Source organism: Canis aureus, chromosome 37 (assembly GCF_053574225.1).
Source record: "Canis aureus isolate CA01 chromosome 37, VMU_Caureus_v.1.0, whole genome shotgun sequence".
In the NCBI taxonomy this organism is placed as follows: Eukaryota; Metazoa; Chordata; class Mammalia; order Carnivora; family Canidae; genus Canis; species Canis aureus.
Window position 1 is genome coordinate 9,820,426 of NC_135647.1, and position 14,793 is coordinate 9,835,218.

The following is a 14,793-nucleotide window of genomic DNA, read 5'->3' on the forward strand; positions in this document are numbered from 1 at the left end:
GGGTGAGGGGAGGGGAGAAGGAACTAGGAAGGTAGAACATTGTACATCAGGCATTTACTCCAACAGGCATCTCCCACGTCCTGTGTGGTAGGAGTTCAGATTCCCCATATATGCATGAACCTATTGAAGATTAGTGGGGGTTAAACAATTAGTTCCAAGCTATGCGTTAAGTGAGACAAGATTTGAACACAGCCCATCTTATTCCTAGGCCTTACTTTATTACAACACACTTCCAGAGGAGGATGGCCAGAATAGAGGACGAGAGGTGTTACATGGCAGATTGCATTTTCCATACAGGACTGCAAATATCACCCACCCCACACGATCTTCTGAATATACTACACTTTGACATTTCCCCCATTGAGATAACAAACAGAATGATAGTCCTCACCTTGGATTTGGAAGGGCCGTGATACCAGAGGACTTCTAAGGTATGTGCTGGTGGTACTCTTGAAATGCTCACACTTGGAACCTCACCACCATGCTGTGAGCAAGCTCAAGCCTACCCAGGCAGAAAGGCCATATGGAGACAGAACCTTGAGACCACTTAGAGACAGAGTAAACGCTGGCCTGCTCAGCTGTTCCAACCCCCTCATGGTTCCTGTAGTTACCATCTGACTACAACCTTGTGATAGAATAAGAGCCAGAACTGCCCAGGTGAACCCTTCTCAAATTGTTTTGAGTTGCTAGATTTGGGGAGGATGTATTATATTATACACAACAGCAAAACCCAGAACAGCATACTCAGAGGAAGAGAAGTTTTCACACGGACACGAGAGCCATCTTCAAGTATCTGAGGGGCTGTCACATATAAGAAGACACTGACTCGGAGAGTGAAACTCTAGGAGACAGCACTCATGTCAACACTTGGGGTTTACAAAGAGGCAGATTTGATTCTTCATGGAGATCCGCTACAACTATATAATGTTGGAATAGTCACCCAGCAGTGAGCACTGTACCACCGAACATACTCAAGCACAGGGAGGACCATTTTGGGGGATGTTATAGAAGGGTCTAGAAGACCCCCAAAAGGCACTTTGTCACTCTAAAAAGATATGATTCCAAGTGAGTTAAGCCTAGACTGTCTTGAAGAATAAAACAGTTTAGTAAACCCTTCTTAGAAGAGGTGAGGACTAATCTAGACCTTTAAAGTTGGAGAAGTTTGGGAAAGGAAAGCAGAAGGAAGGACCACTCAGCAAAGAGCCACTGGGAACTGTTTAACTAGCAGCACCTTGTTAACCATTCCCCCTCTTCCCTTAAGACTTCTCATCCATTTGTGATGGGTTATGGGCCATGATTTTTCTAGATCTTTCCCTAGCCACCAGCACCCCTTTTCCTCCCCAGTCCTCACATCTCATCGATTGCTGTCATTCATTCCACTCCTTACAATATGCCCCACATCTGTTATTCCTGTTCCCCCTGCACTGTTGCTGGCTTTGTTCTGGCCATTGCCACCTGCCATTGAGATGACACAACAGCCCTGAGTCATTCCCCAGGATGCTCTGAACCTGTCAGTCTCCCGCTTCCAAACCAGAACCTTCCTTCAATTCCCATTGCCTTTAGAAGTGAAACTTAAAAAAAAAAAAATTATTTGAGAGAGAACAAGTGAGCAGGAGCAGGGGGAGGCACAGAGGCAGCTCCCCGCTGAGCAGGAAACCAGACTCAGGGCTCAATCCCAGGACCCTGGGATCATGACCTGAGCAGAAGGCAGATGCTTAACTGACTGAGCCACCCAGGTGCCCCTAGAGCTGAAACTTTTTAGTCAGAAATTCCAGGCTTTCATGATGTAGCAGAGGGGAGGAGGAACACAAAATAAAAAGTACTGGGGTTGGGGGAAGAAACACTAATCTCTCTATTTGTTTCTTAGGGTCACTGTAACAGATCACCACAAACTGTATGGCATAATACAACAGATATTTATTCTCTCACGGTTTTGGAAGCTGCAAGTCCAAAATCGAGGTTAACACCTCCAAAGGCTCTAGGAAAGAATCTTTTCTTGCCTCTTTCTAGCTTCTCAGAGCTTCTGGAAATTCTTGGCAGTCCTTGGCCTATGGCTCCCATTACTTTGATCTCCACCTCCATCTTCACATGGCCATCTTCTCTGTGTGTGGGGTTCCAAAACTCCTGATTCTTTCTCTTATAAAGATACCAACCACTGGATTCAAGGCTCATCCCAGTTTGACCTTACCTTAACTTGGTTATGCCTGCAAAGGCCCTGTTTCCAACAAAGGTCACATTCACAGATTCTAGGAGTTCAGGCTTGAACAAATCTTTGGGAGGCACAATTCAACCCTCTATAATTCACACTGATGGAAACTACAGAACAATGGCTTCGCATGGGGATGGAATCCTGCTTGTGAAAAGGTTCTGGATGACTTTAGGAACAGGGGACATAATATTAAATAGGGTACTAGATCACCAGAAGGGGTTTTTTTGAGCAATGGAATAGTATGCATGATGAAAGGATTATCAGGAAAAAAATCAGTCGGGAAGCTGGATTTAGGGGAAATTATAGGAGGTAAAACTAGGAAGTTAAGAGGATGTCTGAGTAGCTGGAAGGTGAGGAGAGACGCACAGAACTAGCTGGTTGACCTCAGGAGGTTCTTAATCTTGCCTTCTTAAATTCAGCATTATATTGCAAGAGCGTAGAACAGGGTCACATAGTAGGTCCTCGGGTCACATTTGTTGGGGAGGCGAATGGGTGGACAAAGTAGGCTTTTGCTAGTAGGAATGGAAAAGAAAGAAGATGCCGCAGGCCTTTCGGAGGTGAGCTGAATTCGTGGACCCTAGAACAAGACAGAAGTGAGGTGGGGCATTATTTAAAGGCAAGCCCACGCCTGAATTGAACCTCTCACGCCACCTGCGCACACAGTGGCCTTACACCTGACTCCCGCTCTAGTTTTCCCCGCCACAGAGCGTGTCTGGAGCACGGGACGCCTCACTTTACTCCTGTCTGTGCATCTTCTCCCGCACTCTGCACACAGTGGGCCCGCAGCTCACCTTTCGGCGAACGGATGAACAACTGAATTCCCACATCTAAGCAAACTCTCAAGTATTTCCCCCAGATTCAGACTCTTGAATTTTAAACTGTCCTACACTTCAAAATGCCTGGCGCACTCTAAGCTCCCGATAAGCACTTGTTGAACCAAACCGAAGAAGTCAGATTCACCCAGTTCGGCCCCGGCAGCCAGCGAGGTCTGCATTTGGCAGGACCACGGAGCCCAGGGCTCGTACCTGAAGGACCGTCCTGGGCTCCCGGGCGCGTGGAGGGGGAGGGAGGCGAAGGGGGGAAGCGGGGCGAGGAGCACGGGCTGTTGGTGGCGGACGCCCAGGCGCCCCTCGCTTCGGGCGCCCGCTGGGACCCGAGAGCACCGCGGCGCGCGGGTGCGGGGCGCGCGGGGTGCGGGTGCGGCGCGTGGGGGATGCGGGGCGGCGCGCGTGTGCGGGTGTGCGGGGTGCGGAGGTGGGGGCGCGGCGCACGGGGTGCGGGGGTGCGGGGCGCAGAGCACCGGGTGCGGGGCGCGCGGGGTGCGGGTGCGGCGCGTGGGGGATGCGGGGCGGCGCGCGTGTGCGGGTGTGCGGGGTGCGGAGGTGAGGGGCGCGGCGCACGGGGTGCGGGGGTGCGGGGCGCAGAGCACCGGGTGCGGGGCGCGCGGGGTGCGGGTGCGGCGCGTGGGGGATGCGGGGCGGCGCGCGTGTGCGGGTGTGCGGGGTGCGGAGGTGAGGGGCGCGGCGCACGGGGTGCGGGGGTGCGGGGCGCAGAGCACCGGGTGCGGGGCGCGCGGGGTGCGGGTGCGGCGCGTGGGGGATGCGGGGCAGCGCGCGTGTGCGGATGTGCGGGGTGCGGAGGTGAGGGGCGCGGCGCACGGGGTGCGGGGCGCGCGGGGGGACGGGGTGCGGGGCGCGCGGGGGGGGCGGCGCACAGGGTGCGGAGGTGCGGGGGGCGCGGGGGGGTGCGGCGCACGGGGTTCAGGGCGCGCGGGGTGTGGAGGTGCGGAGCGTGAGGGAGGCGGAGCACAGGGTGCGGGGCACGCGGGTGCGGGGCGAGCGGGGAGCGGAACATGGGGTGCGGAGGTGTGGGTCGCGCGGGGTGCGGGTGCGAGGCGCGCGGGGGACGGCGCAGGGGGTGCGGGGCACCGAGGTGAGGGGCGCGGCGCACGGGGTACGGGGTGTGGGGCGCAGAGCACCAGTGCGGGGCGCGCGAGGGGGCGGCGCACGGGGTACGGGGCGCGCGGGGAGCGGAGCGTGGGGTGCAGAGGTGCGGGGCGCGCGGGTGCGGGGGTGCGGAGCGCGCAGGGGGCGGCGCACGGGGTGCGGGGTGCGGGGCACGCGGGTGCGGGGCAAGGGGGTGCGGGCGTGCAGGGGGCGGCGCACGGGGTGCGGGGTGCGGTGCGGGGCACGAGGTGCGGAGGTGCGGGGCGCGGGGTGCGGAGGTGCGGGTGCGGGGCGCGCGGGGTCCGCGATCCGGGCGCGCTCCGTGCCGCGGGTGAGGCCTGCCCGGCCGGCCCGCCCCGGAGCTCCGGGGTGCGGGAGACGGCGGCCCCGCGGGGAGCTCGGGTCCCGGCCGCCCGCCCGCCCTCCGCGCCCTCCGCGCCCTCCGCGCCGTCCGCACCCGCGCCGCGCTCCGGGGACACCGGCCCTTCCCGGCGCTCGGGGCCCGCGGGCGGGGCGCGGAAGATGGCGGCGCGGCGGGGCCCGGGGCGGGCGCGAGCGGAGGCGGGCGGCGCGCGCGGCTGGGCCGGAGCGGCCAGAGCGGCTAGAGCGGCGCCTGGGCCCGGCGCGCGGCCGCCGCCTCCGCCTCCGCCTCCGCCTCCGCCTCCCCGCCCCGCCCCGCCCCGCCCCGCGCGCCCGCCCGCCCGCCCGCCCGCGCGCCCGCCCCTCCCCGGCCGGGCCGAGCCCCGCGTCGCGCTCCCCCGGGATGGCCCGCGCGCCTCGGCGCTGCCTGGCGGAGCTCACGGCGGAGCGGCGGCCGTGCTCGGGGGGCGCGCGGCGGCGGCGGCGGCGGCGGCGGCGGGGCGCGTGAGGGGCGGCCCGGGGCCGCGCGGGCGCCGCCAACATGTCGGACACCAAGGTAAAAGTTGCCGTCCGGGTCCGGCCCATGAACCGGCGAGGTGAGGAGCTTTCCGCTCGTTTTTATCCGTGGTCGGGCGGAGGGCGGGGGCAACTTTGCAAAGTGCGGGGGCGGCGGGGGCGCGGGGGGGCGGGGGCGCGGGGGCCCGGGGGCGCGGGGGCGCACGGCTGCCGCCTGGGTCCGGCCCCGCGCCCCCGCCCCCGCCCCCACCCCCCCTCCCCGGGGACAGCCGGGCGCCCGGGGCTGCGGGCGGGATGCTCGGCGCGCAACGGGCCTCTGCCCTCCGCTTTCAGAACTGGAGCTGAACACCAAGTGCGTGGTGGAGATGGAAGGCAACCAGACGGTCCTGCACCCGCCTCCTTCCAACACCAAACAGGGAGAAAGGTAAAGCGGGCGCGGCGAGGGCGCGGAGGAGGAGCCCACCCGCCGGCTCCTGCGAGTTGGATCCCGGAACACGGGGGGCTCCTGCCCATTGTTAGGAGGCCGCCTCCAAGTTTGTCGCACGCTCCCGGCCGAAGCTGCTGCAAGTCCAAGTTCCTCCCCTCCCGCTGCCCCCGCGCCCGCCCCCTCCCACCGCGAGCGCTGCAGCCGGGGCGCCGGGGCCGGCCGGGTGCACGCGGGGGGCGGGGGGCGGGGGGCGGTGCAGCCCTCGACGGCCAGTTCCACACTTTACAGATGAGAAAACTGAGGCCCGAGGCCGGCAAGGGACCATCCCAAGGCCTTGGTTTCGTGGAACCCAGTGCCCCCCCCCTCCCCCCCCAGCCACTGCACAGTTTGCTTTATTTGGCAGAATTGTTTTGGGACTTTGTACGTAAGATGGGGGGGAGCCCCCCCCCCCCCATCCATCATAAAGCAGAACAGTATTGTAGGATGCGAGCTCAGGCGTGGACCATTTAAAATCTATTATTTTGTTGGTGCTGGGTCGAGATAATGCCTGCATGTAATGCGCGAATTTTGATTTTCAAGGAAACAAAAGTAGTGCCCTGAGCTGTGTAGACACTGGGGGGGATGTTTAAAGGGGCTGCATTTACTAGATGGCAACATATTTGCATTTGAAAAGTGGTAACTCTTGGATCCTTATTAATTCCGCTCTCTTCCACGCAGCAGTATGGGAAAATGCCTTAAAATAATCTGAATATTTGGCATTTTTCTGGTAAGCCCCTGAGAAGAAAACGGTTGGAATTCATTCAGTATAGCAATGCAGTAGCTTGTAAAAATAGAAAAGGAGGAAAAAAAAAAAAACAAAAACCCGGGAGATTTGACAGAATTAATTCCTCTGGGACGTGAGGATGCGTGTGTTTCTAAAAGTCACCTGTTGATTGATGTGCTGCATTTTAGTGGTTTTTGCTCTTGGGAGATTTTTCACTGAGTATAGACTGAAGTAGGGTTTGTATATTTTACCGCTAAAGGGAGCAGCTGCGTCTGTTTTGTAATCATGCCATGTTCAGGCACGGTTTTGCTAAATTTTGGGGAAGAAGTTGTCGGGAGATAAGCCGAGGAGGTCTTGGCTTTTTGTGTTGAGGCTGGAAATTTTTATTCAGTTTGCAAACATTCTGCTACCTATAACAGATCGTCATGGTGATAGGAAATAGCTAAAGTTATATTGAAAATGATGTGTGACTAAATGCTTTTCGGTGATAGATGTATCCTTGGATAATACTTTTAGATCCATTTTAAAGATTTATAGTATTTTGGGTACGTTTGTAGTGGTGTAGTATATTTTGCGGTGCTAGTGAACTGAGTAAATTAAAAAATTTACAGATTTAATCAGATGCCCACATCAACATTTTTTCCCGCCCTAAACCTGGATATTTTTCTATTGTTTCCTCCCCAAATTCTGCTGGGTCAGATTCTTCAAGGCAGCCTGGGAAACAGGTAGAATGTTAGCTCCTGTTAATGTAGCCACTGCTTCTGTGCTCCTTGCTGGCTTGGCACCTGCTCCTTGTCACTCTTAACCGTAGGGAGTATTACTGTTAGCTACTGTTTAATGAAATGAAGCTTTGTGATTTGTGGAGGGAAACATTTAATTTTGTGGTACTTGGATGGGAACGATTTAACTGTAGAGGATTGGTTAGGAATGCTAAATAATGAGTTGATCATTTTTAGGGCCACCACTGCAGTTATGAATCAGGACATTTTAAATAAAGATTTGTAGGGTGATTTGGGGATTCATCCATCTGCTGGCTTATTGGAATAGCCCCTTATCTGAAATTGTTAAGAGCAGCATTGAAACCTAGGCGTTCTGTTGTTTCGTCCTCCTGACAGATAGGATTCTTTGGTGGATGGACCCTCTCTGTGGGATTCTGCCTGGGGACTGGTCACTCAGTTTATAGAAAACTGGAGTGGAGTCTATCCAGCAGTGCTGCTTGTAGGTTAGGATTACTGTCTTTGCAAGGATGGAGACACCAAATGCATTTTGATTTTCATTATGCAGCTTGGTTTCATATTTCTCCACCAGGTTTTCCCTTAAAGCAACAGTGCATTTAAAAATAGAAAGGATTCCTCCCTTGGGCTCTGGGTTGATTAATTACAACAGTGCTTCGTGTTTGCATTTCATTTCTATCATTTGTTTTGAGATAGAGCTCAGGGAAAGGTGGGAATATTATTTTTCTTACCTAGAAGTTCAAGGCTTGAAGTATAAGAAGTCTTTAAATAATATTGGCAAACCCGTGTCAAAGTTAGAATTATTATTTTCCTGAAAATTGCCAGAAATTGTTAATGTATTAACCACAAATAGAATTTTTTTTAAAGATTTTATTTATTCATGAGAGACACAGAATGAAAGAGAGGCAGAGACACAGGCAGAGGGCGAAGCAGGCTCCATGCAGGGAGCCTGACGTAGGACTCGATCTCGGGTCTCTAGGTCAGGCCCTGGGCCGAAGGCGGTACTAAACCGCTGAGCTACCCAGGCTGCCCACGAATAGAAATTTTAAATTAGTAAGTGAGAGTTTTCAGTTCTCCCAGTAAAAACAAGCAGGGATGTTTTGATTTCCAGGGAAAGAAACAAATAGGCTTAGCTTTCATAATGTCCCTTCCCCCACCCCCATGGAATCAAAGCCAAGACTACACGTTAAAGGCTAAAAGACCATAGAGCTTCTGAGGTTAAAGATATTTGTTTTGAAATTCTAAAATTATAATACAACACAGAGGTCCTGGTTAATACTTGAGATATATATTGATCACCATTTTGAAACATTAAGATATATATGAACATGTTTTTAAAAGTAATACTGCATTTATATCCAGGAGATATTTATGAAGTTTATATCACATGGCTCCCAGCACAGAGGATCCAAAGATCACTGTGGGCCTAGTGCCTATATCAGAGGTTCGCACCTTTGAGAGATGTGAGAAGGAAGAGGGAAAAATAGAATACAGTGAGGTAGATTATGTAGACTATACTTTTGTCATCATATGCACTATATTATTTGGAGATTACCTGTTTCCTCTTCTGTCTCCTCCTGAGGATGCACGCTCCCTGAAGGCAGGTACCTTATCCTGCTTACCTTTGTGTCCCGTGCCCTGAATAGCACATCGCAGGTGCTCAGCAAGTGTCAGCACTGAGTAGGCTCCCTAGTGTGATGAGGGTACTGAGGAGGGGCTATGGAAGTGACCCAGCCTGCAAGGAAGGTGGCATTTGTGCTAGTCATGTGGGTGCTAAGAATGTAGGTTCACTTTTTCAAGATTAGGAGAAAGTCTTCTGTCAAAGAAAGTGACAGCATGCCTGCTGCAGATTACTTCTGGCTGGTTGTGTGTATGTGTGTGCACGCACACGCGGTGCATGGAATAGGATGCAGAATCAAGGCAAGTCAGCAGGGGGGAAGAGAATGAGAACCTCAGTTTGCCCAAATTAATGGCTTAACAACCAAAGTATGAACAGATACATAGGGTAAAGTCTTCTTTTGCACTATTACCTCCCGTTCTTCTCATCCCCTCATCTCTCCAAAAAAAAAAAATAAATAATAATAATATTTTCAGACACACACAAACACACATACATGAATATATTGTTTATGTATGTTTCAACAAATGTCTTTTCTAACTTTACCCATATTTTAATACTCATTCTTTTTGTTTTTTTTACATCTAGTTTGGATGAGAGTGGTGTTTTAAAAACATAGATGGATGGGATCCCTGGGTGGCTCAGCGGTTTGGTGCCTGCCTTCGGCCCAGGGCCTGATCCTGGGGTCCCAGGATCGAGTCCCATGTCCGGCTCCCTGCTTGGAGCCTGCTTCTCCCTCTGCCTGTGTCTCTGCCTCTCTTTTCTCTCTCTCTCAGTGTCTCTCATGAATAAGTAAATAAAATCTTTAAAAATATATGTATAGATGGATGGCTTATGCATTTGATTTTTATAACTTTTAGGAAGTAAAGCTTTATCATGAAGAGAGTATAATGGAACTTGTTTCTATAGAAGTTTTTGTTCTTGTTTTATATAAGTGAATCTTTGGGTAAGCATTCAAAGCGAGGTGCATGTATAACTTGGCTGGGCTAAAAGAAGAATGGGATAAATTTAGGCTCTTAGTAAAAGAGCATCAAAGTTTTAGCTACTTGCCCAATTTTTCCATACTGCAAAATGTGCCGTGTAGTGTGTAAAGTGTATCTCCGAAGGTCAGTGGTAGAAAGCTACGTTTCTTGGTTGACTGGTTGACTGTATATATATTTTTTAGTTCATGTATCGTATGTTGCAATTTTTTTTCCAAGCTGGCTTCCCCTGCTATTCCAGTGGCTTCTAGGATGGCTCTTTCTGCTTGAGTATATTTGCAGACCAGAAATTTAGAAATTAGTGAAAGTCATGTGAAATTTAAAAAATAGATCATCTAAGAATCAGTAATAATTCCACCTTATAAAATTATTTGATTTTGAATTCTCTTTTGTTTCCTTGTGGTTGTTATGTTTCTTTCTAGCTCAAATATTAGAGTTGGCTGTAAAAAAGCAGAGCATTTAGATTTCATTAATATAAGAGTGATTATTCTTCATGCATGACATTAGTGGTATTTTATTTATATATATATATATTTTTTTAAAGATTTATTTATTTATTCATGAGAGAGAGAGACCCAGGCACCCCCCATTAGTGGTATTTTAAAGAGCATTATAATGGAATATTGTCATTAGCTGTCAGTGTTTGCCATGCCTTTGTTTTATTTTTTTTATTTTTTTTCTTTTTTTCCTTTGTTTTAAAATAAAGGTAGAGGGACACCTGGGTGGCTCAGAGGTTGAGCATCTGTTTTCGGCTCAGGTGGTGATCCTGGGGTCCTGGAATCGAGTCCCACATAGTCTCCTCTCAAGGAGCCTGCTTCTCCCTCTGCCTGTGTCTTTGCCTCTCTCTCTGTCTCTCTTGAATAAATAAATAGAACCTTTAAAAAGTGAAAGAGATTTCAATCTACCTTTATATATTTTTTTAAGATTTATCTATTTATTCAAGAGAGACACACAGAGAGAGGCAGAGACACAGGCTCCTCAAGAGGAGCCTGATGTGGGACTCGATCCCAGGACTCCAGGATCACCACCTGAGCCGAAAACAGACGCTCAATCGCTGAGCCACCCAGGTGTCCCTGGAATCTCTTACTTTTAAAAACAAAACTAAAACTAATTATAATGCAGTGTAGATTAGAGTAGTGATTTAAAAATCATTTTGTTCACAGTCCACAGTTAAAAATACATTTACTATCACGGACAGTGTGTGTGTGTGTGTGTGTGTGTGCATGCACGTGCGCACTTGAGTGAAGGTTCATGAAAATATTACTGTGTGCAGCGTATTTGTTACTTCCTATCCCTCTCTGTTCTAATTCATTTTAGAAATGATGATTGACTTACTGAATTAATTTCACAGTCCATTAATGATTTTTAAATATATAATTTGAAAAACAAGGTTAGTGGTTAAGAGGTTGGGTTCTGAATGTGTGTTTGTGGTTGCACACGTACATGTATATGTGTGTGTATGTAAAATCAGTGTATTTTAGTGGTGCCTGGGTGGCTCAGTGGGTTAAGCCCTTGCCTTTGGCTCAGGTCATGACCTCAGGGTCCTGGGATTGAGCCCCGCATGGGGCTCTCTGCTCTGCAGAAAGCCTGCTTCTCCCTCTCCCTCTGCCTGTCGCTCCCACTCCTTGTGCTCTCCCTCTGTCAAATAAATTCTTAAAAAAAATGTAAATTCAGTGTACTTCATTTTTTAAGTAATCTCTTTTGATTAATTAATATAAGGGGGCTTGAACTCATGACCCTCATGATCAAGTCTCATATTCTTCTGACTGAACCAGCCAGGTGCCCCTAGTGTACATAATTTAAAGTGTAAAGTAGATTTTATAATTTGTAAAATCTATGATAAAAAGAAGGAATCCTCTTTTTTCATTTCTTTCCTCAGAAGCAACCACATATAGCAATTTTAGCTCATCCTTTTGGAATTTTCCTCCATATTTCTAACAGGCTGGTAGTGCTAGTTTTTTTTTTTTAATTTTTTTTATTTGCTCTGTGTTTTCATTCTATGTCCCATCCTCCCCACCCCCAAATTCTTCCCATCCCCCATTTTCCCAAAATACTTATATGGTAATTTTGGTTGTGTCAATATTTAGTGTTTATATTACTTATGGTTATATAATATAGTCAGCTACTTACAGTTGAGCCATGTGCTCTTCTATGATTTCTTTTACAGTCATACAAAATTTTTTGTTTTCCCTGGAGTTAACTATTGTTTTTCTTTTTTCTTTTTTCCTTAATTTGCTTCGTTTTCTATGTACTTCTCCTTAATTCAACATTTAAATTTTCTGCCCCTTGCATAAATCTCCTTTCAAGACATTTAAACACATCAGGTACTCTCTTGATTTCATCTCCTTAGAGACATTTCTTCTTAAGCCTTCCAACATGCTCCTTATGAACTGGCAGTCTTCTCTGCCTGATATAGCTGTCATCTTGGGGTTGCCTGTCACATCATTTTGAGGATTTTACCTCTCTTCTATGTGGAATCTGTTGTTTTTTTGTTTCTGTTTTCTTTCTTGGTTTACTGCCTTAATTTTGTAGAGCATATTATTTAGTAGCTTCCTTTGAAAGGGTGTTTGGAAGGTAAAGTTTTTGAAGCCAAGAAAATATCTATTCTACTACTCATCTCATTGGTAGTTTCCATGGGTATCAAATTCCATTTTTATAGACATTTGGTTGCTCTGTTGTCTTTTACTTACCTGTGTTTCTGTTGAAAAGTCCAAAGCGATTTGGGTTTTTTTCTTTCTTTTTTTTTTTTTTTGAATTAAAAAATTCTTTTAAATTAAAAAACATTTTCTTTAAAGACTTTATTTATTTACTTGACAGAGAGAGAGTGAATGCCTGTGTGCCCACAAGCTGGGGATAATGACAGAGGAAGAGGAAAAAGCAAGCTCCCCACTTGCTCTCTGCTTAGCAGAGAGCCTAATGTGGGGTTTGATCTCAGGACCCTGGCTGGGATCATGACCCAAGCCGAAGGGAGATATTTGACCAACTGAGTCAACCAGGTGCCCTGCTCTTTGGGTTTCTAATCTTTTAGATGTGACATGGATTTTTACTCTCTGGAATCTTGTAGAATATTCTTTTCTTCCCCATTTTTGAGAAATCACAGTAGGTCTTTCTAACCTGGAAATGTATATGCTTCTTGTCTTTTTGTTCTGCCTTCTGGGAGATTTCCTCTTATCATCCATCTTCTATGTTTAATTTTTCTTTTACTTTATCATTTTTAATTTCCAAGAGCTCTTTTTTTTTTTGGTTTCTGGCTTTTTTTTTTTTTAAGATTTTATTTATTTATTCATAGAGACACAGAGAGAGAGGGGGGGGGGCGGGGCAGAGACACAGGCAGAGGGAGAAGGAGGCTCCATGCAGAGAGCCTGACATGGGACTCGATCCAGGGTCTCCAGGATCACGGCCTGGGCTGCAGGCAGCGCTAAATCGCTGTGCCACCCGGGCTGCCCATCTGGCCTTTTTTTTTAAATTAAAAACTTTATTTATTATTTTTAAAAAATTTTATTTATTTATTCATGAGAGACACACACAGAGAGGCAGAGACACAGGCAGAGGGAGAAGCAGGCTCCATGCAGGGAGCCTGATGTGGGACTCGATCCTGGGTCTCTGGTATCACACCCTGGGCTGAAGGCGGTGCCAAACCGCTGAGCCACCTGGGCTGCCAGTAAATCCTATAATTGAAGGTAGTAGCTGCCCTAGTCAATGCTTAATTAATAGCATTCATGAAGATAATTAGCTATAGTCAGTACAAGAAACCATGTAAGTAGGAATATCCTGTTTCTGTATCACTAAAATTTTAGTTGATTTTTTTTTTTTGAGTTATCTTTAATTTAAAAATATCTATGTTTGTTTGGCTGGGAAATTTTTTCTACCTGATACCAAACTGGCCAGTTTATCACTGTACCCGTTAAATTGGCTGTTTTTGAAAAAATCTAGTTAGAGATAAGCAGATAACTTGGATTGTTTCTGATGTTTAACAAAATTACACAGGCCATGCACTCATATTTTTCAGGAATGAATTATATTTTTCAGAAATTTTTCAGGAATGAGTTTCCCCAAATAGGCCTTTTGAAGACATCAAGGTTTCTCAGAATTATTCAGCCACCCCCTTCTCAAATCTTCCCTCGAGCTATACTAGAGAAGGTGTTTATGCATTTAGAATTTATTTATTTACTTATTTTCTTAAAGATTTTATTTATTGATTCATGAGAGACATAGAAAGAGAGGCAGAGACACAGGCAGAGGGAGGAGAAGCAGGCGCCATGTAAGGAGCCTGATGTGGGACTCCATCCCAAGAATTCAGGATCACACCCTGAGCCAGAGGCTGCTCAATGGCTGAGCCATCCAGGTGCCCCTGCATTTAGAATTTAAAGGAGTTTGGAGAACATTACCAGCATAGGAAACAGAATAGCAGAGAAACCAACACAGAAACACCCAGAAAGATTACATTGTGCCTTGACAACGTAAGAAGTTCAGTTTATTAGCAACAGAGCTGTCAATAAAGGAAGTAAGGCTAAAATTTATATGAAAACATCTATTAGGGGCACTTGGGTGGCTCAGTTAGTTAAGCATCTCCCTTCAGCTCAGGTGATGATCCCAGGGTCCTGGGATTGAGCCCCGCATTGGGTTCCTTGCTCCGGGGAGCCTGTTTCTCTCTTTACCGCTGCCTGCTGCTCCCCTGCTGTACTTTCTTTCTCTGTCAAGTAGATAAATAAAACTTAAAAAAACCAAAAAACATGTATTAAAACAATCAAGAATTGTTTTTTTTAAAAAAAATTATTCATTTATTCATGAGAGAGACACACAGAGAGAGAGAGAGAGAGAGAGAGAGAGAGGCAGAGACACAGGCAGAGGGAGACGCAGGTTCCATTCAGGGAGCCCCATATGAGACTCTATCCCGGTTTTCCAGTATTATGCCCTGGACTGAAGGCCGCGCTAAACCACTGAGCCACCTGGGCTGCCCAAGAATTGATTTATGTGGGATTCAGGAGTTTTTTTGTTTTTATTTTTGTTTTTTGTTTTTGTTTTTTGTAAGATTTATTTATTTATTTTAGAGAGCACATATGTGTGAGCAAGGGGAAGGGCAGAGGGAGAGGGAGAATCTTCAAGCAGACTCCCTGCTGATCATGGATCCTGACAAGGGGCTCAATTACAGGATCCTGAGATCATGACCTGAGCCAAAATCAATATTTGGTCACCCAACCAACAGAGCCATCCAGGTGCCCCGGGAGCTATCTTTTCAG

General features: G+C 48.3%; 1 protein-coding gene and 1 long non-coding RNA gene across 6 annotated transcripts in view; one reads left to right on the forward strand and one right to left on the reverse strand.

Annotated features, from left to right (window-relative positions):
* Nucleotides 1–1,895: 1,895 nt before the first annotated feature.
* Nucleotides 1,896–3,353, reverse strand: LOC144306382 (uncharacterized). The gene is made up of 2 exons (XR_013373442.1): nt 3,235–3,353; nt 1,896–2,786 (listed from the first exon to the last, which is right to left on the reverse strand). It is a non-coding gene; the product is annotated as an uncharacterized LOC144306382 (long non-coding RNA).
* Nucleotides 3,354–4,997: 1,644 nt separating this feature from the next.
* KIF13A (kinesin family member 13A) overlaps nt 4,998–14,793 on the forward strand; it is a 211,394-nt gene continuing 201,598 nt past the window's right edge. For all 5 annotated transcript variants that reach the window (XM_077886252.1, XM_077886253.1, XM_077886255.1 and 2 more), the window contains exons 1-2: nt 4,998–5,111; nt 5,365–5,455. In XM_077886252.1, the coding sequence (XP_077742378.1) occupies nt 5,057–5,111; nt 5,365–5,455 (146 nt within the window). In that variant the 5' untranslated portion in view covers nt 4,998–5,056. The remainder of the gene's footprint in view (nt 5,112–5,364; nt 5,456–14,793) is intronic.